At 36.7% G+C, this 24,558-nt stretch overlaps 2 protein-coding genes and 3 long non-coding RNA genes across 6 annotated transcripts in view; 2 read left to right on the forward strand and 3 right to left on the reverse strand.

The window, feature by feature from the left end:
* Window positions 1-24,558, forward strand: part of LOC113018636 (uncharacterized) — a 48,098-nt gene that overhangs the window by 11,365 nt on the left and 12,175 nt on the right. The gene's annotated exons all lie outside the window — the stretch shown is intronic.
* LOC145426293 (uncharacterized) lies at window positions 458-4,325 on the forward strand. Of its 2 annotated transcripts, none has more exons than XR_013907001.1 (5): window positions 458-545; window positions 1,244-1,309; window positions 1,654-1,809; window positions 2,261-2,353; window positions 2,651-4,325. It is a non-coding gene; the product is annotated as an uncharacterized LOC145426293 (long non-coding RNA). The 2 variants fall into 2 exon arrangements; XR_013907002.1 differs by lacking the exon at window positions 458-545 and adding an exon at window positions 574-701.
* LOC145425365 (uncharacterized) lies at window positions 9,374-10,649 on the reverse strand. Its single transcript, XR_013906035.1, has 3 exons — window positions 10,349-10,649; window positions 10,116-10,169; window positions 9,374-9,940 (listed from the first exon to the last, which is right to left on the reverse strand). It is a non-coding gene; the product is annotated as an uncharacterized LOC145425365 (long non-coding RNA).
* Window positions 14,711-16,577, reverse strand: LOC113013481 (uncharacterized). The gene is made up of 6 exons (XM_080298349.1): window positions 16,441-16,577; window positions 16,129-16,276; window positions 15,961-16,008; window positions 15,713-15,790; window positions 15,561-15,614; window positions 14,711-15,407 (listed from the first exon to the last, which is right to left on the reverse strand). The coding sequence occupies exons 2-6, from the start codon at window positions 16,246-16,248 to the stop codon at window positions 15,228-15,230; spliced, it is 480 nt and encodes a 159-aa protein (XP_080154475.1). The 5' UTR covers window positions 16,249-16,276; window positions 16,441-16,577; the 3' UTR covers window positions 14,711-15,227.
* On the reverse strand, window positions 17,442-18,921 carry LOC113012202 (uncharacterized). Its single transcript, XR_003270663.2, has 3 exons — window positions 18,766-18,921; window positions 18,488-18,600; window positions 17,442-18,102 (listed from the first exon to the last, which is right to left on the reverse strand). It is a non-coding gene; the product is annotated as an uncharacterized LOC113012202 (long non-coding RNA).

Consider the following 24,558-nt stretch of genomic DNA (forward strand, 5'->3'; position numbering starts at 1 on the left):
AATAAAATGGGAAAATTCAAATATACATACATTCTTACAACTATTCAGAAATAAGATAATCTAAGAGTAAGTACAACAGTATTGTACTTGAATACAGAGAGAGTAAGAATTGAAAACAATGAGAATAAATAAATACAATAGTACACAGAATAAATACAATAGACAGAGTCGATCAGTACAATACAGGGTACACTCAAAAAAATGAATGAGGTGGATTGTTCAGTGTATATTAATTATTTATTTTCATTTTACTTAAAATATATGTTTTTGTTAAGTTAACATATGTTTTTCTAATCAAGTCTACGTAATTGTGTCTATTATTCAACGTACATAATACTAATGTGTTACTTGATCGCATAACATTTAAGTTAAGTCAATTAGGATCGATATACCTTGTATATCCACAAGGTGGCAGTAATGCAAAAACAGTTGTAATGAAACCGCGCAGAACAAGAAGGTTTCACGGCTTGTGCCTGCTCATGCACAAGACTTCAAATTTAACTGAAAAAGGCTGTTTTGGCGCCAAGCTACTGTTTCTTTGAGAGGTAAGACCACTTTTTTCTTTGACTATGTTGTGTAGTATCTATATGTCCAGCATGGTTATATTTTGCGTTTGTCTTACAAGACATGTTATATCGTTTGCGTGCGCTTGTTTTACATTAGTTTTACTGGGTCCTGGACATGCTTATTTTGTGGACTGTGTAAGAAACATTTTTATTGTTTTTTGTTTTATTAAGGGATTAGCTACAGGGGTTCATGGGGTTATTCTTTCAAGGGGTTATTTTTCCATTTGCTTTCTTGGGATTCCTTTTCTGTAGTCCGAGAGTCGGAAATATCGAATAGGATAGCAAGGATAGCATAAAGTGACATTTAAAATCCAAAAAGTCAAGGGCGAAAGCCACTGTGACACCATTGTTCTGCTCTATCAGTAATCTGTATTATGTAAAAATGGTCTGTAAATACAGCATGTTTCCTAGCGGAGTTATACATATCAATGTAGTTATAAATTACAGTTTGTGAAAGTACACACTTACTTTTTTTAATAAAATTATTCAAGACATATGAGTGGACAGACAATGGAGGTCGACAGACCTGGTGATAATTGCTTCTATAGAAAGTTAGCACATGGCAGTGTCAATCTCTTGCTTTTCTTCTGAGTAGTATTTTATTTAGTTGTAATTCAAACAATAATTTGCTTCTTGAAATTAAGGAATTAATTTTTTTTTTTCTTTATAAATCTCAGATCCTGCCTTTACCTGCTCCCTCCTATACTGATGTGGTGTATGTGGTATTGCTGAGCTTGTATGTGGTATGTGAACTGTTATACTTTTAAAAACAAAACTGTTTTATAAGTTAAGTTTTCTTTTGTGACCCATCCCATGCCCCTGTTATTTCTTCTCCACATCTGAACCATGGTTGCAGTTCAAGGGCCTGAGGCATGAAATTCTTTTCAGATCAGCTGTGATCAATATTTTTTGGAACTTGATAAATAACAATAAAAGCTGTAATGGCTCCATTAGCATTTTGTGTAAATGTTTGTGTTAAAATTATAGCTTTAATGAGGTCTTACTACATTAGTTTTAGTTTGTATATGTGTACATATAGTATGTATATTTACAGTACAGTATGTTGTGTTTGTTGACATATTTTCAGGTGGAAGCAGAATATGTGAGGATTACTACTGCTGCACATGTTCCAAGGCTTTTTACACAACTTGACCAATACACTGACCAGCTCATAAAAGTCTTCAAGAAAAAAGGAGGCGTTGCAGGGAAGAAAATTAGACAAACTTTGGCCCCAGCCACACAGGTGTTTATTCTGTTGGTAGCAAAATATTATGGCTAATAAGATCATTTTCAAATTTAAACAGCTAGTGTATGGTAGCTGCACAGTGCACTTACATTTATATTAAGCAAGACAAAGTTTGGTACTCAAAACGTTGGAAAATTTAAATTACCTAAACATATGTAAAATCTGATCCCTTGATTTAGGTTAAACCAGAAGTGAATGTTTTTATGTTATGTTTTGAATGCAAAAAAGATGATGTATTAGTTTGTCTTTACCTCCATTATGGACATATATAATGTGGTGGAAACCCTGCCCAACAGGTTAACTATTCATGTCCATGTGATGATTAGTTGGTCTTGTGTACATGTCTATCTGTGCAGTGGATATGTCATTCATTTTGCGTATAATGTGAGTTTCTGTCATCCTAAAGTATATCTGTTTTCTCTTCCTGTATCTCTGCCACTCTCTACAGAAGGAAACCATTGAAAAGGGGAGGGAGTGTGTCCTCAGGGCACTACCTTTTTACCTGAATGAAGACCCAAGCATCCTCTTCAAAGAATAATTGGTTGGTAATTTTAGTTTAGTTTTTTATCTGTATTAAACCAAATTTTGAATAACTAATGTTGTTGCATGTTGTAATGTTGTTGTTGTTGTAATTTGCATGGAACCTGTTTAAATGTTTTGGGAAATCTTCTTGTATACCCAAACTATTTATATTTATCGTTGAATCTGTAGTCTAAAATAGTGGCGCACTGGGGTGCATGTTCCTAATATTGTGTTTACGTCATTAAAGGGTAGCTTTGGCCCTTTTTCTTTCTTTTTTTAAAACTGGATGCCATTTTTCTATGTTTTTGTGTCTAAGCTACAGCTGTTCAGAGGGAGCTGGAACAAATTACCCTTGCTATCTTTACCATCGAAAGAGCTGATGCCAGCACTCCTCCAGCCGATGTGGGTATAACCATCTAGTGTGTCCTGCATGACCTGGAAGACCTGGCCTCTGCATGTGCACTCTTAATGGGTGGGATATATGCACTGAATCTCAGTTAACCTCAAGACTGAAAGCTAAGAGACAATCAAAAGTATTGAGATTTAAAGGATTTAATTGAGAGATGATACTGCACCAGAAATGTTGAAGGGTGGTGTGTATATTAGCGTTCAAGGCATATTGTTATGAGGTGGAAATATGTTCATATTCAGTTTGTGTTACATTGTGTGCATTGTAAAGGTAATTGCAATACATACTAAAAATAAGGGTAAGTTAGGAGGTTGATCTGATATCCTCGTGTTGGTGTTGTTCCCAGATTATCATACTAAATGTTGTTCCAGGATCAACATTGCAAGTGACCAATCAGAATGTTGTGACGTCATACTTTTGCGACTTCGGGAAAAACCGGCGTAAAACAAAAAACTGTACTTAAGCTGCGTGAAACCGCCTCTGTCCGCCGATCAACTGACCCTAACCCTAACCGTAACCCTTTAATAAACAGTAAGCAGAATTGATATTGTCCTTGCAACATTGGAATTTCATAAATGCACGAATGGCTTGGAATAGAATAACGTCACAACAATGTGATTGGTCACTTGCAATGTTGAACCTGGAACAACATTTTCATGATGGTCTGGGAACAACACCAACACGAGGATATCAGATCATCCAAGTTGGGAATGCAGGATGAATGTATATTTTGTGGACTTTTAAAGACGAACAATTGTTTCCATGTTAAAATGTTTACATCTGAAGTTTTTTGCCCAAACACTGGTAAAATAAATGTTGACAGTGGCGATTGTTAAATGGTTACTGCTGTGCTGTTGCAAAAAAACTGAACGCTGACAAGCTGTTTTATTGTTAGACCATAATGTTGGCATGTTTTGTTAAAGTTTTATTTGGGATGGTGATGTAATTTTCTTTGATTGCTAATATCAGTGGACTATTTATTATTATTATTATTATTATTATTATTATTGTTGTTGTTGTTGTTACATTATTTTTTTTTTTTTTAATTGTGGCTGTTGAGGTGGACACTTCACTTTGCATTGTTAAAGGAAAGCACTTCATTGGCATTGTGTTACTGGACTGACCCTAAGCAATCATTGCAAATAGCAACTTTGCTATCCATTTTAGACACTAAAAGAAAAAAACACTCACAGACCTTACTAGCATCACATGTGCATAACTCAAGTGTCATCTTATCAATGTGTTATGTGATCTTCAATGCGTTTTTTTTCTCTTCTATTTCTGGTAGATACAGACATTTAATTTAAAGTCTTGATGTTGCATCTGTCTACATACTGTTAATTACTAACCCTAATGAGCTGTTGTGTTTTATTTTGGACTGGGTTTACACAAATGCTCACTGAATGTGTTGGCAATAAAATAAATTTAAAAAAATAAGTTGGATGTACTTAATTCATTTGTGTGGAACCTGTTGACAAAATAGATTTATGTAAAACTAATTAATAAAGCACAAGGTGGCTGAAAATATAATATTTGAATTAATCTAACTTAAATTTAACATTTTACTGCCACAAATAAGAAATGTGTTGAAGTAACTAATCTAAACTATCTAACCTGAAAATATATCATCTATGTTCATACAACATAACTTGATTTAGTTAGTTTTAAATATGTCTTGTTAATCTTAAGTAGTTTTTTTTAAATTAGATGAACTAAAGATTTTTGCTTTAAACTAACATAATTCAATTTCGTGGAACCTGTTGACAAAATAATTTTAATTAAAGTCAACGTTTCATTTTTTTGAGTGTAGTGCAAGAATTGGTTGTGAAAGGAGAGTGTTATGTAGTCCAAGAAGTGTGTGGAGAAGAGAGTTCAGTGTGGAGGAGCGCAGCATGGTGTTCAGGAGCCGGACTGGTTTGGGGGAAAATCCCATTGCACAATCTTGCCGACCTGCTCCTGATGACGCAGAGTCGTCTTCTGGATTGAGGGGTGGTAAGCAGTTGGTGGAAAAGGTGATGCGGGTCAGCTATGATGCTTGTGGCTTTCCCAGTGCAGCGTGAGGTGTAAATAGCGGGTTAGGATGCTCTGTATGGTACCTCTGTAGAAGGTGTTAAAGATGGGTTTGGGGATGTGCACCTTCTTCAGTCGCCTCTTGAAATGCAGTCGCTGCTGAGCTCTTTTTGTTACTGATTTGGTGTTGCTGGTCCAGGACAGGTCCAGGGGCGGATCTAGAGAAATTTTCCTAGGGTGGCATGGAAATCAAATGGGGAGGCAGAATCTGGTAGTCTTTTTTAAAACACATATGCAGGTGTTACATATGGTTAATATGCAGTAAGTATACACATGTTTCATATAAATATGGTCTATAACTTAATTATTTTCTATAGCCCACAATTAAATATTTCAGTTACATTAAAAAATTTGAATTTTTATTTTATGTACTGTATAATAAATAAATATGTACCCAATAAGTATAAAATCCAGAAAGCTACACAACATTGGGCAAACTTAAGTCTAACTAAATCCTAGTAATATTTATGTTTTCTTTTTACTGTAAAAACCACAGACATGTTTAGTAAATTATTTTTCATAACTTGAAATGCAAATATAAATTGTAAATTTGTAAAAAAATATTGTGTAAACATTTTGTAAATAATAAAATTATATGCAACTATTCATCTAAAAATGCAGCCAATGCACCGGTGTTCGCTTTTTGGTAAAGCCATTTAAAAAATACTGCTTAATTAAAGTGAGAGAACAATCATGTGTCACAATAAGACGCCCCACAAATTTTTTCTGCCAGTAAAAAAAAAAAAGAAAAGAAAAAAAACTGTCTACCACAAGACAGAGAAGAACATCACAGGGAGAAACCCTGCAGGCCTGACAGCAGGAGGTGTATCACTCCCTCTGTTTTCCACCTGGAGACAGTGTTCACACTGCATCCTCACGCTGCTGCAGGATTGCTCTCCCCCCGCTTCAGGACACCTACACCAGGAGATGCCGGACTAGAGCAGCGCAGATACTGAAGGACCCGTCCCATCCTGGCAACATCATCCATAAGTGACTGAGACAGGACTCTCTTCCAGACACTCTAAACCCACCGGCACAATGTACATTTCAAATTCCTTTAATTTTAAATATGTTTATATTTTCTGTTCTGTAAAATAGTCAGATTGTCTATTCTTATTTAATTCACTTAATGTACAGAATTCACCTGCTCGCTGCATACATGCTACTACTGCACATTCACCTAATGTATATATTATATATATAATGTTCTTCCTATATACCCCCCCCCCCCCCCCAAATAAAGAACCTTGCACCATGAACCTTGAACCTCACTGATACACAAAACAAAACGACTACACAACACACTAACCAACACACCAACTGTACGCTAAACGTCACAAATCTCGAACATCTCAAAACTCTCACTCGATCACTCGCTCTGTCTCGCTGCCGTTTACATCACCTGGGCTGAGGCAGTGTTTTTCGGATATTCTGCCACCCCAACCATTTGATATAAAGGAAACTCTCCCTGGTGTGACACCAGTTTATTTTTTTTATTTTTTATTTTTTATTTTTTTCCTCTGCCTGTCCCATTTGGTTCTTTAGCCATCAGAATTGTTGTCTGAAGACCAACAAGGATACCCAATGGATTTACTTTGCCAAATGGATCATCGTGGCATTGCCGTATTGGTCCATTTGGTCGATCTTTGTTTTTATTATTTATTATATTTTATTTTCAGATGTTACAGACGGGACAGACATGAGTGAGGGATAGGAAAGGGAGAAAGAAAGAGGAAGGAAAGGAAAAACAGAAGGGGAGAGGGACAGTGAGAAAGGGGGGGAGAAAAAAAATAAAAATCTCCTGGATCACCTGTTGAGAGAAAAATAGAAAACAAGCAAAAAAAACAAAAAAAAAACAAAGCAACATACTAAACACAACACCATCGCATTAATCTAGCTAAGTGTAAACAGCAGTAAATACTAAATATTCAATGTTGTTGTGCAGCACGCAGGACAGATGTGCTTCGAAGTAGCAGCCAAGAAAGGTGTAATTTGGGGTGTGACACCAGTCTAATGTTTCATTGTATAACAATGTTTGTAATCAGAGTATGTTTCTGACCTCACTTTCACATCTTTAGGTTTTCAATGAAGTATTCAAAGCAGCCAATAATACAGGCACATCTGCGAAGAACATCTCAATAACAAACAGGAAAGAAAGGGAAATACAGCAAAAATACTTAATCAGTTCTAAATTCATTGAACTAAGATTAAGTGATAGATAGCTCTTCTCTATACAGTGATATTTGTTCCTGTGTAAGGGACACTCCAAGCTTTGACCTGCCAGCATCTTTGCTTTAGTGAGAAAAAGAACCCATGTTGTTCATCAAAGGGAGTGAAGCAGCCAGCACATTTGATTTCTGGTAATTAGACGTTGTAAACTAAAACTTGAGAGAACAACAGAAGCTCATATAACCCATCGTAAATACGGAAAAATTCCAAAAGTTAATGAGCCCCTAATTACTGGCAGTGTTTACATGTATGTGCAAATAATCCTATTGTTATTATTATATAAAGAGATTTTATCAAAGATGAATTCACCAGCTGTCCAGCTTGTAATGTAAATAAGGAACAGGAGAGATAAGATGAACAGAACAAGCTGACACAAGCTCGCTCTCTTGTTCTGGTGCTTCTGTCATCACTGTTAGAATTAAAACAATCTATCAGGTTTAAACAACAACATGTCAGGGAAATAAATAAGGAACTCACACACACACACACACACACACACACACACACACACACACACACACTCACACACACACACACACACACACACACACACACACACACACACACACACACACACACACACACACACACACTTTTTAATCTTTGCAACCATCATACTTTACTCATCTTACCTGTTTAGTTTATAGAGGAAGAACCGTTGTGCTGAACTGATCAAGAATGACAACATGATGAGGTGGTGTGTTTGGAATGCTCTCTATACTCTGTTGTCCTTTCACTTTCTTTCAGCTTTCATTTTCACTAAAGTCTTTTTATGGATCACTTTATAGGAATAGGGGCCCACTGGTTATTTTTGTGAGTGAAAGCACTCAATAAACCACAAAAAATCATATTGTAAGGTTTCTTAATATCACTTTAGTAAGACTTCCCAATAACCATCATAAATGAATTGTAAATTATAGCACACTGTTGAAAAGAAATAGGAACTCCTAATTGTTACTACAGGGATATGAATCTGAGGAGCACTGCTTACAAAAGTACCACTAGTGAGCATGTTTGATGTTCATGTCTCTGACAAAACTATATGAAAAGTATTCTATGAGGATGGCATGAAGTCCATCAGTGTGTTCACAGACCAGTGACCAGCAGTGAGAACACCTGAACCTGCTGTTATCTTTGAAGAGAAAGGCACAAAAAGCAGGTCTGACAAGTTTTGGATCCCATCTTTGATGCAACCATCTGTTTGGTATCATATTTGTGAAAGTAATTAGGAGGAACTGACTGATTGCGCTACAAAAATCTGCACGCTACTCTTATCTGAATCTTATTCCACTAACTTCTTCAAGTATGTTTTAAAACAAACAAAGATAACAACATGAATGTGTACAAAACATAGTACTATTGTATTGTGCACATTAAATTATGCATCTAATGTCAATGTCACTGATTATTTATATAATATGAAAGGGAGCAAATAATATACACAGTGTTTTTATAGCATGTCATGCAGAATTACACTTTTTTTTTTACTCTTTGTAGTTTTGCCTCACTGCACCACAACAGTTAACTAAACAATCAAGATCTGAAGTGCAGAATATTACTTTAATTCAGCTGAAGTATTGCAGTAACTGTTAATTACAGCAGTCTTTACACACAGTCAACCAGTTTCAGCAGCTCACTAACAATAAGTTTTGTTGACTCTTAGTTGAAGTACATAATGTTTGTACATTATTGTATATTTTATGTCTACTTATATGAGTTTTTGTAGCAGAAAAATGAATCGTTTGTACATCATATATATTTATAATGGTAAATGGCCTGTATTTGTATAGTGCTTTACTTAGTCCCCAAAGTGCTTTAAACTACATTCAGTCATCCACCCATTCACACACTGGTGATGGTAAGCTACATTGTAGCCACAGCCACCCTGGGGCGCACTGACAGAGGCGAGGCTGTCGGACACTGGCGCCACCGGGCCCTCTGACCACCACCAGTAGGCAACGGGTGAAGTGTCTTGCCCAAGGACACAACGACCGAGACTGTCGGAGCCGGGGCTCGAACCAGCAACCTTCCGATTACAAGAAAGAAACTGCCAACTCTTGAGCCACAATCGCCCCATAATAACAGAGCAGCTAATAGACCTATAACAATTATTATTATGATCATATGAAATTTTATGTATTAGTAAATATTTGTTTATGAATTTTGCTAGTTTTCTTTTCCAGGATGTCCAGGATTTTCCAGGATTTACAAGTCAAATAAGATGTGGTGTTTTTTTGTGGTCTGTAATGTGATTGAGTATAACACTGCACTAAACTCACCTTTTAATACCAGTATAAAGCATCCACACACAAACGCACACACACACTAGAGAACAATCAGCAACTGCTTCTGTCTTTAATTACAAATGTCACAATTTGCAGAAACACCCAATAATACCAGTTTTATCATTAACAACTGTCAGATTTAATATGATTTCTAAACAGGCAATAAACCTGATATAACAAACACGATGAAAAAGTGTGACAAAACGATTCTTGTCAGAGTTTACAAGTCAAGTGTTCAGTTAGCTTTGATTTAGAAGCAGCACAGTATGAAAGAGAAGTTTTACACATACAGAACATTTAATACCAGAGACAGACGCTGACTAACATGCTACAGTTCATCTTTATTATTTTCTAGTTGTGTTAGTGTTGCCATCACACTGCGTAGTTTCTCTTCATTGTCATTGATTTCTGCAGCTGTTGTCTCAAAGTACTTATCCATGTACTCCTTGCTTGCTCCCATGAAAGTCTTTAGGTCATCCATTAAATCCAACACTGGTGTAAGCAGTGTTGGAAAAATTTTCATTGACTTTATAAGTTCGAACATAGGATCCATGAGACGTTTAACATCATCAAGCATAACTGGAACATAGGCTCTGTCTAAATTATTTTCAGCCTGGAAGACAAAAATACACCAAATTAATGTAACAAAATATACAAAAATAAGTAACTATGTGCAAAAAGACTTGTATAATGGGAAATTATGTTTGGTCTTAGTTATCATAGCAATACATATTTTTCTGTTAGCAGTCTGTCAATATCCATGTCCACAACATCGTTGACAGACTCACCTTCCTTCTCGCTGTTTCCTTTTGTAATCTTTCAACGTTTCCCTTCAGCTCCTCCTGCAAAACCAGAAAGAACATCAACAAACACGCGCGTGAAACATGTAACTGTGACTAAATGAGCATTTTAAAAGTAAAGAGGAAAGCTTAACCATTAATCGGTCTGTAAAAGTGTTTAATTTGAAATTTAATTCTCTATTAAAACAACAACAAAAAAAGAAAATTAATAACCAGTTTACCAGTTCGTCCTTGTTTATCAGTGCACTTGAAAGATGGAGCACACACAGCAAAGTCAAAATCATAACTAAGCCTTTGGCAGTTGTGACACCACTCATGGTCAACTGTGCTGCTGCCATCAAAGTTTCTGAAAAACATTAAAAAGTATCAATAAAATTTTAAAGAAATAAAGATTTCCAAAGAAATGTACAAAGAGAACTTTCTAAGTTTAAGTAGAGATGTTGCATGAAAATCTGCCTGCAATATTTCTTAATGCTACAATGTTGCTGTTCTTACCTGCCAGTGACAAAAAAAAAAATGAATGCTGACATTAAGGACTGACACACAAACTCACACACAGAGTGGCCCCTCCTCTATGACACGGCTCAGCTGTGGGTGTGTCAAAGTACTTCTTTCATTTCAATTCCAAAAAGTCACGTTCTGCTGTTCTGCATTACATGAAAATATCGACTTCATTTACAGGAACTACTGTGACCTTGAAAGACATTCCACAGTGAACAAAATGAAACAGAAACTTGCAGAAATATTTAGAATATGCATGTGGGTTGATGGGTTCATACTAGCTGTCTGTCATCCTGTAACAGATACTGTAGCTTGTATTGTCATAGTCATAGTTACACACATAATTCCTTCATTTTCTGTTTCATCACTAGGGATGGGTATCGAAAACCGGTTCTTGTTGAAAACCGGTTCCCACTGTTTCAATTCCTTGGAATTGTTTGCCGTTTATGCAAACGATTCCCTTATCGATTCCAGTCACCCTGAATGACGTCACCACGTTGCAAAGCATCATTTACCTGGCAGGAAACGCTCAAAAGTTTGGTTATACTTTACGAGAACGGATGACAACAGGGCAACTTGCAATACTTGCAAAGTAGATACTTCATTTAAGGGAGGAAACACTACGAATATGCAAAAGCATTTGCTCACAAAACACACGATGACCTTAAATGAATGTCGTGTTTTTAATTCCGGACTCGTGAATCTCAACCCAGCAGCAGCGGTAACGTTTGCACGTCCTCTCCCGTTAATGCGGCAGGTAAATAATCAACTAACAGTGCATATTATGTTAGCGCGATCTGCCTCATTACAAAACCTGCCATTACTGTGCATTTAGGTGATCATGATGAGAGAGACAGACAGAGTCTGGCTCAGATGCTGGCAGTTCTCGCTGCAGTCTACCGGTAGCGTCTCCTTTCAGGCCAGGATAGACGAATGTCACCAAGCAGTGGCTAAGTTTGTGGTAAAAGGTTTGCACCCATTTACCACAGCAGATGCCCTCGATTTTCGGTAAGTGAATGTGTTTAATTGTAGGCAGGAACATTACTGGATATTCTTGTGTAATTACTACAGAATAATTTATGTTATACTTTGTTATTGCTACAGAAGAATATTTATTTTATTATTTTACATTTACAATTTTTTTTCCTGGGGACCCTGTGACACCCCATTGAAGAGCCGTAGGCTGGATCTCTTAAGATCTCACTGTTGGGTTTGTAAGGCCATGTTACTACTGAATTTCTATCTTGTTCAAAGAGAAGATATAAAACAAAGTTCTAAGGTAATCGACCTTAGTGTTCTCCTTTTTTAAAAAGAATCGATAAAGAATCGAATCTTTAAACAGAATCGAAATATCAATACCCATCTCTATTCATCACTGTGAAAAGGACTCAAACACCTAGTTAAAAATGTTATAAATGAAAAATTGGTCTAATACAGACAACTTCTATTTCAGTATAAACTGACACGTCAGTGGTTTAACATTTGTATCTGTGAGTGTATGTTCAGACGTTCGGACTGCAGACATTACAGCATGTTTTGATCTCATTAAAGGATCTGTCTTAAAATGATTGGTGCAAATTGTTTTAGGGACAAACAGCTACAATAAATACAGTTTGAATACTCACCAATACTAATGGGCCTTTGCATTGAGAATCGGAGACAACTGCTTTCCACAGGGAGAGTATCAGATATAAGGAAGGATAACTCTTTATTGTCATCGCACAATCATATTTCGTACAGTTGTACAACAAAATTGGCACTAAGCACAACTAAGCTAAACACAACACAACGCAGTAAAGTGGATTTTTAAAAATTCCCAAGAAAGCTATGAGCAAAAAAGGTATTGGCTTAATAAATGAAACAATGCACAATATTGCCCCAGAAAGTCCAAGGAGGTAGCCAATCAGGTCAACTGTTAGTATTGATGAGGGCTATTGCTCTTGTTGTAAAATCTGTACTTGAGTTTGTTTGTCCGCGACCTCAGCAGCCTGAATCTCCTGCCAGAGTGCATCAGCTTAACCACTCGGTGTCCTGGGTGTGAGAAATCTTGTAGCTATCTTGAGACAGCGAGTGCTGTACAGGTCCTTCACGGAGGGAAGAGGATGTCTGATGATTTTTTGAGCCATATTAATGACCCTTTGAAGTGGCTTTTTGTGTGCCATGCTGCAGCTGGAGAACCACACAGAGTTGCAGGATGTCAGCATGCGTTTAATGGAGCAACGGTAGAAGATGATCAGTCTGTAAATCTGTGAAATATGAAAATTATGTGTCAGATTTGAGGTCGTTTCGGGAGTACATCCAGGATTCATTTTCCTACTTAAATGTGAAAATAAACAAATATTCAATCTGTTGGTGAAGCATGAAAGAAATAAAGTGATTCTTTACATGTTCGTGTAAAGTAGCTGGAAGTCATGTGACTTCAGACACAGTAAATTTGGGCAAATATAAATTTAAACATCCAATTCTAACATATAATTCTGGTGGTGACATATTCAAATAACTTCTACTTACATATAGTTGTTTGAACTGATGCTCTCTGAATCTGCAGATGTTTGGAAATGGGTTCAAGAGACTTACCCAACTTTTGTAAATCTAAAATTCTCCTTCTTACATCTTTACTGGGTTTCTTTGACTTTATGATTGTTATAAGCACTGTTCAATCTGATTACTGTTGTCAAAGAAAGTTTCTTTATGCTGGCGAGGAGAAACTACTACATGAGGTCAATCATGACCACTAACAAGAAATTATAAGACCTTGGCTTCGTCTAGTTAAACCCCATCACAGCGTAATGGAATCTCAACAGTGATAAGAATTTGGACAGGAACCCCCAGATAAAGGTTTGGAGGTTTGGACCAGCGTGTGGTGAAGTTGGGGAGGGGGTGGGTTACATAAATGGGAGTCTAAAAGGCAGAATAACACAGAGATTTAAAGCTCCCAGAGTGAAGGCTGGTTGCCTCAGAGAAGTTGAGCAAGAAGCTGATTAGAACAGAGCAGTAATGTCAGCATTGAGTTTGACAAATATGATATAACATGTGGACAGCAACAGAAACAATGTAATTGTCATGACCCTGTGCCTTCTCAGCTGACTCTGTCATGACGACTCCAGCCCCTGGTTCAGACACCTGCAAGCAATCGTCTCATCACCACGCTCACTTCTTAAGGCGGCTGCCGAGAACGCTTCTTCGCTGGATTATTGTGTAACACTCGTCAGTGTCATTGCAAGTCTGAGCTTTTCCATGAGTTACTTGCGTGCCGCAACTTACCTGCACCTGGTGTCTGTGTGTGAAACTTTAGAGACGGTCTGCCTCCGAGTCTCTCCTAAGCCTGACAGTAATATTATATCAAAACTCATCCAGTTAGTGCATCTACCTTTATATTCAAATTTAGCTGTAATGTTTAGACAGAAGTGCTAACCAGTTTTAAAATTATTGAAATGCAAAAGAAGTTATTTTACACACTAGAAGGAGAAAGCAAACTCAGTGTCATGTGTGGGCTGTGTGCAGGCTGGAGTGGTGGTAAGGAGGACCCAAAAGTACTACTTAACAAAAACAGAAAACTGGCTAAACTGGGACTACAGAAACTAAACTGGCAGGAAGATGGAGATCACAACACAAACAAAGGAGAACTCAGGGCTTAAATACACAGAGGGAGCAATCAGGGAATGGGAAACAGGAGGGAAACACAGCTGGGACAAATCAGGGCTAACGAGACAAGGGAAGCAAAACCAGATACATTAACATGAGTCATGGAGTTTCAAAGTAAAACAGGAAACATAGCATGGAGACGTGGACTTGACACGGGGACACAGCAGACGGGAAAAGAGCAACTACACAGAACAGAAACCAGAAGGCAGAACTCTGACAAAGAAACCAAAAGACTAGAAATGATAAATAATCTCAAAATCAAAGTTCAATAATAATGTAAACTCAAAACTCTGGGTCAATGACGAAGGTCTAACACTCAGCTCTCATCTGTGAGTTTGTGTATCTGAATAAGACCCCAGCTTACAAATCCAACAACTTCTTAAAGTTGCACTTTATATGTTTAAAACTAAAACTTAACTCTGAAGTAAAAGAAAATGTAAAGTTAATGCTACTTTTTAATTAAATGTACAAATGAAACTGAAAAGTTAGATTTTGTTGTACACAAAGAAAATGATGACACGGTGGAGAAGTTTCCTTGAATCTTATCTGGATTGTTTGATTTAAAACAGTGTAACAAAATGACACTGTGGGGCTGTACAAAGGTAAAATAGCAGGGAAGTGAGTAAATAAATAGATAAAAATAAAACGAAGAAATACATTAATTATCCAAATACTTAGAAAAAACATTATGACTGCCATCATCTCTGTTGTAAGTGGGCAGGATGGTACAGTTTCTACAAGCAGCATCAGCTCTGATTTCTTGTTTTTACTTTAGGGTTTGACAAAGAAAACTCAAGAACATTTTTTCACATGATACATTTATTTAGATAACATACAAATGTATAATGTTTAAACATATAATTGATTAACAGTAATGAATCACTGATCAATATCAGGAAAGCAAAAGACATTCTCTGTTTACTACAACATTGTGCCAAATTAATTTAATGTTCTCTATTTTTGCAGCAAACTCATCTTCTTGTATAAGAAAGTTCTCACATTCTTCAACATGTGCGAACAGATGTTAACGATTGGGCTATCGGGCGATAATCTCTTCACCATTTCCAGCTGACGAGTGCTTTGGTCATACATTTCCTCAAAACCTGATGTTGCTATTCTGTACATATATTTTGCCTGAATGAGAAAAATAAAAGTTTTAGCAGAATCACTAAATCAAATCACTAATTATCCGATCACTAAAGGTATGCTGATGTTATTGGAGTCTTTTGTTAGAATTAAACACTTTCTCAGCCAAAATGTGAGTAACTTGGAGACTGACTAACTCACCTTTAGCCTTTGTTCTTCTTGTATTGCTTTCTGCAGGGTTTCCTTGAATAGTTTCTGAAAATTTCCCAGAAAGAAGGAGAGCATAGTGAGTGTGACAGCCGGTTGAAGAATACACTGAAAACCACAAAGGTTAAGGAAACATTAGCATTTACCAGTTGCTCCTTGTCATTCAGTGAACTTGAGAGATCAAACAGTTTTGTGATTGTTTCCTGTCTATATTTGTCTTCTGCCTGATGGGGAAAAAGTAGCACATTTAAATTTACTAGATTATTCTGCATCCTGTACACTGCAGTTACTATACTTTCAGTATATCACTATAGACAGTTCAATGTAAAATGCACTCATTAAGTAAATACACACAGCAGATTTTACAAACTAATTTGGAGCCTGAGTGACCCACCTTCCAACTTTCTGCGTCTTTTATCGCTGTTTTCATCTGCTCAAGCATCTATAGTCCATTTCAAATAAAGAAAAAAATGACAGCAGTTAATGAGCTTGTAATTGTACATGTACACAGAAGTGTGTAATTGTTGTATCATAAAAGGGAAATCAGAAAGAATGAGATCACCAGTTGGCCCTGAGGATACAGGGAACTTGCGACTGAAACGAGACACAGCAGAGAGAAGATGAGAAATAAGCCTCTGGCACCGGCTGGTCCCCGGGTTCTGGAAAAATCTGCTGCTGCCATCGCTTGTAAAAGTGGAACAAGTGCTCAACTTGAGAAAAAGTTGAGAAAACAGAGAAATTTGGAGTAAATAAGGAACAATTGTGCTAATTAAAATTTTTTATTACATATATACGTATATATATATATATATATATATATATATATATATATATATACACACACATATAGATATATATATATATGTCTTCTTACCTGCTGCGTGAATTTAGGAAGAGCTGGTGTACCGTACAGGCGAAGAATGAAAGCATAATGAGATAACATGCTGCAAATGCTTTGTATGCAATGTGACTTAACTCAGCCCACCTCTCACACGTGTGAGCAGCCCTTTCACTTTTGTTTTTGTCTTTTGTTTTTGTCTAGTCTGCTTTATAGGAATAGAAGCCCATCATTTATTGTTTGGACATAACATGACAAAACACGTTTTTCTACTTCAAGCTCTTCCCTTGAGTGTTTAATAAGTGCCAGTAAAGTTTGGATTATATTACCTATTTGAGCCATTTCCTTTAATTAAAAATTACAATTAAAATCCAAGCAGATAAAAAGCTATAATGAATATATTCTTATGGCACTTTTTGTAATAGAGGTGTCAGTACTGATAACTGAGTCTGTTCTCTGGTGAAATGATAACTAGTTCAGTCAGTTTAAAATTGTGAATTCATGTATTTTAGCATGTATTTTAGCAGGGGAGTGCAGATCTGCAAAAATGTCTTTATCAGCTGGTCATTTTCCACTGTTACTTTTAGACAAATGGGTTTGATGCACATAACAGACCTTCATCAAATCACCATTTGAAACCAACATCTTTGTATGCATGAATATATGGGTTAATCGGTAGTACATAACAAATACCAAGTATGATACACATAAAAACAATTGCACAGTTATAGCAATAATACATAGAAAAAGCAGATCTGACAAGTTATGGAATGTTTCAATGATTATTATCTTGTTAGTATCATGTTTCTGTAAGCAGACAGGGAGAACTATGTGGTGCCTACTTATATTTGTTTTCTTTTGGTACAGTACGACTCAGTAACTCTCAACTTGCTATACTAGTTACATACTTCTAATTCTTTCAGTTTAAGGGAAGAAAGAAAATAGTATATAGTATGCCTTTATAAAGCATGTCTGCTATATGCATTCGAATGATAGAAGATGAGGAAAGAGTAAAAAAAAAAGTACACACAGGGCAATTAGTATGATATAATTTATTTCAACTAGGACAATTATTTAGGGCTAGCCCTCATTGTTGTTGTTCAGAATTTGAAGTTAAATAGAAGGGGGAAAATAACAGACGATCCAAGACACAAACACAAGGGAACACATAGATAACAATATGTGAATACAAGTTTCTATTTTGTTTTTTTAACACAAGTTAGTAAAAAGTAGTTTTTTCTAAGTTTGAGTTTAATACCACCTGGATTACCAGTCTAATATGCAAACTGCAAAAATGGCTGCTTCCCAATGAGAACGGCATAGATAACATATGGCTGTCATTTCTCTTACAGAAAACCACTCAGTCCATTCATATTTAATAATTCTTATTCTTATTATTTGTTTCATATTATTATTTATTTTAAAGACATTATACAGTAAGTTTTAAAGTTTATTCCATTGACTTTTAGGATGATTTTCATGTTTTCCACTTTAGTTTCCCCATTTTCACCATTTTTCTTCTTCCTCTCCGCCTATTGTGATGCTGGTTCTCACAATAAAGCGTCTGAAACTATTTACTATGTCCATCATTACAGGAAAATCATCAAAAAATGATGATGTCTTTATTAGTTCTTCCAAAGATTGAAAAAACTGTAGTTTTTCATCAAGTTCACTTGCTTGTTTCTTCTTGTATTCTGCCTGAAGAAGAAAACAACATTTATTTTTAGAAAAAGTCTAATTTACCTCTACAGTCAGACCGAGTCACAGTTCTCTTAGTGTGCACTGTATCACATCACTGCAAATGCACTGATACGCAGTTGTTGTTTCCTGCATCACCAAATTTGACTGATAACATGCAATAGACATGAAACTGACCAAACGAACTCCCGTCCGGCTGCTTTTGCTTTTTCTGATTTCCTAAGTTGATCTAAGAAACGCTTCTGAATTTTTTGAAATTTGCAAAAACAGGATGCGTCAGTTCAAACTGTGATTTGCTTATAATGACTTACATAATGTCTGTAGTTTTACATTTGCAAATAAGTACCTTCAGCAACAATTAATTCAGCAGTGACTTTGTTCTTACTTTTGTCAGTGAATTTGTGACATAAACCAGGGACAGCAGAAAGATGAGGATTAAAACGTTGGTGTTTCTGACACCAGCCAGTCCTCTGCTTCTGAACGCTGCTGCTGCCATCACTGTGGAAATAAAAATAGCTTTTGAGCTTGAGAGAAAATGAAAGAAAATAAAAGAAATGAACAAATAAAGAATCAAATCTATGTTTCCTCTTGTTATGTTATTAATATATTATAGAAAATCTCTTAAGTATAAACCATCATATGGTGTAGTTTTGCTGATCTTACCTGTCTGCTGAAAGGACAAAGAGCTGTTTCACTGTACAGGTGTAGACTGAAAACACAAGGGAATCACACGCTACATACTTAATGTTGTCCTGGTGTAATTTCCCTCTGGTCTGTGAGCTGCTCTTTCACTTTCATTTCACAGGTGTGATATGATCTACTTTACAGGAACTGAGGCCCATCCCTATGACTTTAAACAGTCCAAGAACATTCCACATATTTAAGCTTTATCAAGATCCATGGCAGCAGGTGGCAGAAAAAAAACTCTGTTTTTAGGACACTGGAACAGCATATAGAAATGAAGCAGAAGTCAATCCAGTGTTAGAGCCAGCACCAAGTTTGTTATATATGACACCAGTCCATAGTCCAGTTTTGTAATAATTCAAATTTTAGATTTTTAATTTAATATTCATTTAATATTTTTCAGATAATAAGTAGTATATCTTAACAATAATGTGGACATTACAGAGGACTGAGCAATATACGCAATAAACTGTTGTCTTTTCCACTTTTTGGTCATTTTTTCTTGCTGAGCCTAAGCAAGCACATGCCTGTAAGTAGTTGCTATCCTTTGTTTTAAGCTTTCCCGCAATAATTTTGTGTAAGAGTTCAGAGTTTTGTGTGAAAAACGGCTGCGATGCTAACACGTTAGCCTGTCTAGGGGATTTCTTATGTAACGTTAGCATGAAGCCAACCGCTAATTACTTGGAGCAAATTAATCAGTGAAGGTGTCAGGATATGTTGATGTGTGATGTAAATGGTAGCATGGCTCAGTGGAAGCATGGTAGCATGGCCCAAGCATGGCTCAGTGTTTGATATTGAGTAAAAAGTCAATTACAGCTGTTCTACTTTTGTGTAAATTTCACAATGTTCAAGATATAGGGGTAATGATAACAGTTTTATTAAGTTTTTATTCACATTAAAATGTTTTTTTTACCATATAATCCATTAATAACTGTCAACTAGTTAAACACAAAATTTCCATGATTTGTATTGATTTGTATTTACATCAGAGCTCTCTTATAAAAAGTTCAGTGAAGCTGCTGAATATCATTATGTCAGGTTCATTTTAAACATGACTTACTATTGTGTGTAATGTGTGAGTGTATAAAACGTTTATACAGTCATTGGTTGCAACATAGATCAGATGGTGTTGCCACCATGAGGTGAAAAGAGAAATTACACTTTAATAATTCTGTTTATGGTGGTGAGCCATGAATTATAAATTTTAAGGTAGGAGTGAAGGGCCTGATCTGGGACCGTGTTTGGCTGCCTGGCTGGACTTTGGTGTAAGACAATGTTTAGTCCACATTGAGTCATGAGTTGTATATATTCTGGACAAACCCATCGATGCCATCACTCTTATAAAAGAAAAAGAAAAAAACCCCAGAACATAAAGTAAAACTAAAGATTTAAGAAGGAATTTTGCACTGTGACTCTTTCTTGTTTTGTTTAAGAAGCTCACTTTCCAAACCCTGGTCAATGATGCACTCAGAGATTAAACCGCTTTTATTTGTAGTTGACTCGGACGACATCTTCCAAAGATCCAAAGAACGCCAAAGTCCCGACCATTTAGTTCTACATTTCTACAACCATACAGTTTTTTTTCTAGTCAATGGTATTGTAAACTTGTAAAACATATAAATTACACATATTTAATAAACATTATTTCATATTCATAAAACTAAACGCAAAGTAAACTGCAGATTGATTCTTTCCTGTGTAAATAAATGTATAAAACTGTGACTGTAGGACGTGTCCCTTCATTATTTTCAGATTAATGTTAAAAATACAAAGCGACAAGTGAAACCTAGTTTTTTTGTTTGTTTGTTATTTGCACTTTAAATGTGTGTGAACTAAATGTTAAAATAATATCAAATATAAACTACATTTTCAGTGTAATTTGATTTTAAATTGTTATTTAATTTAAATGTTTGTCTTATTATTCCATAACAGTGTGCTGTAAACGGTGATATATTTAATGATGGACTTTGTCCTTTATTATAAAACTAACTTTGTGTCTTCTTCACTTCTGCTGTTTGCAGGCTGTTTGTGGACATCAAATTGAGCCGCTTCAGAAACGACAGCTGGCACAAAAGCTCCGTCCTGACTGCCTTTAAAGACACGGTTGCTGCGTCTCATCCAGAGTTTGACGATGACGATCAGAAAGTAAGCAGCTGTGTTTTTGCACTACGCAGCACACTCATCTCTGCTATAGTTTGTACATTTGCACCTGGACCTGTGTTTTGTTCTGTGTGTGTCTGTGTGCAGGATGCCCACGAGTTCCTCGTCTGTGCTCCAGTGTGAGTTCTCTAAGCTGCAGACAGAAGCAGCTGCCTTGGACAAACCTTCCATCTGTCCAGTTAGAGCTCACAATGGCTTCAAGATATTGAGCACAAAGAGCTGCAAAAAGTAGGAACACAGTAAACTTTGAATGTTTTCATGATGCTGCTGATATTTCTTCACTGTGAGTCTGTAATCTTTGAAATGATGTGATGTGTTGTATGTGGTTTGCAGTTCTTTGGGCGGGAGGACTACCTCCACCTCTCCCTGGACCTGGTACATCGAGGCTCAGTGAGACTCCATTCTGTGAGCAGCCTTCCACAAATATGTAATTCATCTGTGAAAGAGTTCAACTCTAATGTACCTGTTCCTCTTGCTCCCTGCTGCAGTTGCTCATAGTTGGACTCATAGTTGGACTATGAGTGCCAGTGTGGAGCTAAGAAGATCGAAGAGGAGCTGTCGTTCTTGAACCTCAGATCGGTCCCCAAAGGCCTCAAACCACCACGGTTCAGTCGGTGTTGGGCTAACAGTTTCTTTCATGTCATGTCCTCCTATTGTGTGAAGTTGCACTGGGTTGGGACTGGTTGTTGTTTTATCAAAATGTTCATGTTTTTGCTTCAGATTGCCTATGAAAGAGAAAGCACTGACATTAACCAAGGTAGACAGCAGTCCCCCCACCAACAGAAACAATTAATTTCTAAACAATTAATTTAAATAATAAATGAATGTTTCTTTTCTTATGTCTAATTTTTACTTTTTGAACTCATGAAGCATATTTATCTTTTTTGTATTTTAGTTTCTTTGGGGCTTTTTTGTTTCTTTGTTTTTTGCAATATAAAGGTCACTAATATATTTAGTGACATACTTTCTTCCGTTATTGTAAAGGAGGGTTTTTTCCAAGTTCCACTAGCTCCAGTATTTGTTTCAAAATTAATTCTAACATTCAACATGTTAGAATGTAGGATTTTTTTTCCACTTCTTGACTTTTTGACCTGATGAATATCAGCTCCTTAATTACAATGGGAAAGATGAGTTTGCCACATACTTTGTGTCCACATACCTGGTGGTCTTTTGTTTGATGGTTCCACAGTGCCTCCCTCTGGCAGTGATGAAGTACTACACCCCCCTGCTCTTTCCATTACAGGGAATGTCTAGAAAGCACAAACCTTTAATTATCATAGCTGACATCATAAACTGTAGTTATCCTTCCTTCCTTTCCTTCTTCCTTCCTCTTAAGCACTTACGGGTTGCTGGAGAGGGGGCTGAAGACTATGCCAGCTGTCACGAGGTAAAAGATTTGCAGATTCCCACTGCTTCTAACTTCTATTGAACTCCTAGAGCTAACGTCCGTAGAACCTTCGGTGTATGCGTTATTTATATTCTAAATGTTGTTGTGGACGTGTTTTCAATGCCAAACTTAGATTCATTTTGGACATTGTTTTTATACTGATTCTACATGTAAAGGCTCTGTAGTCACATGTTTTCAGAAGGTAGAGGGCATGTTTTCTGCACAGACACAGTTATGTGCGAAGGAATGCACAGTGATCAGCCAACATCTCCAAAATGGTGAGCTGGTGAGATAAAACAAAAGTGAGCAGCTGTATGGTGGATTTCGAGCAGAAATGTCCCCAGCTTCTCACAGTCAGTTTGTATGCGCAAACTGTAAGACCACCAAGCAGACCACCTGCTACTGATTACAACCACATTCACTTCTTTTTTAAACTCTGCTTTTTTAAACTTATAAAACACATTCCTATCCTTTTAAATTGACTTCATTTTTTTCTAAATATTGTAACTGTTATTATTTCAGATTTAAACATGGATTTCAATGTTTTTAATATTATATTTCAAGACATTTTAATATATTAGTTTATTACACGTGCTCTCCTCTCAGGACATTACGTTTGCGATTGGGTTCATCAGATCACCGAAAAATACGACGTCACAGACAGCTGGCTCACGTACGATGACGAGTTTGTGCCAGGCCACGTGTGAGTCTGTGTGTGAGCAGCGGCAGAGAACAGCTTACCTGGTATTCTATGAGAAACAGGTGACGTCTCCCAGCAAACAGTCAGCATGTCTGCGCAAATACTTAGTGTAACTTGTAGAAAAACACTCACACTCAGTTTATTTGTATTTTCTTTGCAGCACTAAAAAGGCTGCAGAGTCTGGACTCAGATCTGCAGCAACACTTTTATTGTTTTATTATTATTATTAGTAGTAGTAGTAGTAATGGTTTGGTTGTTATTATTATTGTTAATATCATTAGTAGTAGTAGTATTAGTAATAGTTATATTATTATTATTATTATCATAATCAAATTATTACACACATCACTTGTTCGTATAGAAAGGCCAAAGTCTTGATGCTTTTTTAATTGTGGAGCTTCAGGTGAATAAACACTACAAACATGTATTTGTTCTTTTAATCTTCTTGATGACAAAGTTAGGATTTCGTTTAAGGAATGGCTGATTGCAGATTCCTGTTAGAAAATAACTGTGTTGCATTTGTGCAGTGGTTACAGTGGTGGCACTTACGGGACTCTGTAGGCTGCTGTGGTGACAAATTTCTTTATTTTATGTACTGATCACATGTCTTAACAATATTACCTCTTTGGTGCATAACTGGGATATCATGGGATAGCATCGCGTGTGTCATTTGTTATTTTTCATTTAGTGAGGCATTGTAAGTCAGACTGACACATGCAGGAGCCTAGGGGACTAGGCAGACAGCGAGACCTCTCTCTGATCCCTAGAAGAAGGAAGAGGCCTCTCTTGGAGAACTGGGAATGTGATTATCACGAGTGACAGTTAAATAGAGGATAACTTTGTCTCTGGGTGAGGGGGTTTAAGGATGAGCTGAACTGAAAGTATAGATTCACATCCTGTGTTGATGAATTCTCTTTGTCTGTGAGTTGGGTCGAGGCATTTACAAGACATGAGCGGACCGCGGTTGTTTTCAGAGACCATTTCGGTGAATAACCTGAGTGCTCTCTCGACTGCAGTGTTAATAAACTCCACCTCAAAAACGCTCACCAGGTGTTTGCAGTTTATTTGAAACCACCACAATGATGTGCACCAGTTTTTCGGGGTCCTTTAGGTGCAAATGCTGCTGTAAATGTGACACCATCACAGAAAAAGTTTATTAAATCAGAAGAAGAAAGAGAACTCTAACATGATGGCTGCACACCAGCTAGACCATTATAATAAGATCACATCACATGAGGAACTTCAACATGATATATATAAAATGCAGCAGGAGCCCTGCCAGCTAACGTTATGGTTACATTGATGTATTTATAATTTCTTTTTCTCTCTTAGCTTTTCAGCTCCACATTTTTGCCACTTCTTCCACACTAAACTCTTTTCTACAAGGTCACGGCCACCTCTCAGATCAGTAACCTGCAAATCAAGCAGCTTCTCCCCACCAGTTTCAACCAGTCGGATAGATGCATATTCTCGTATGAAACTATGAAGAGCTAAAAGAGGACACCCGTCTTGAAGCTGGCCGCAA

This window comes from Astatotilapia calliptera, chromosome 3, assembly GCF_964374335.1.
Source record: "Astatotilapia calliptera chromosome 3, fAstCal68.1, whole genome shotgun sequence".
In the NCBI taxonomy this organism is placed as follows: domain Eukaryota; kingdom Metazoa; phylum Chordata; class Actinopteri; order Cichliformes; family Cichlidae; genus Astatotilapia; species Astatotilapia calliptera.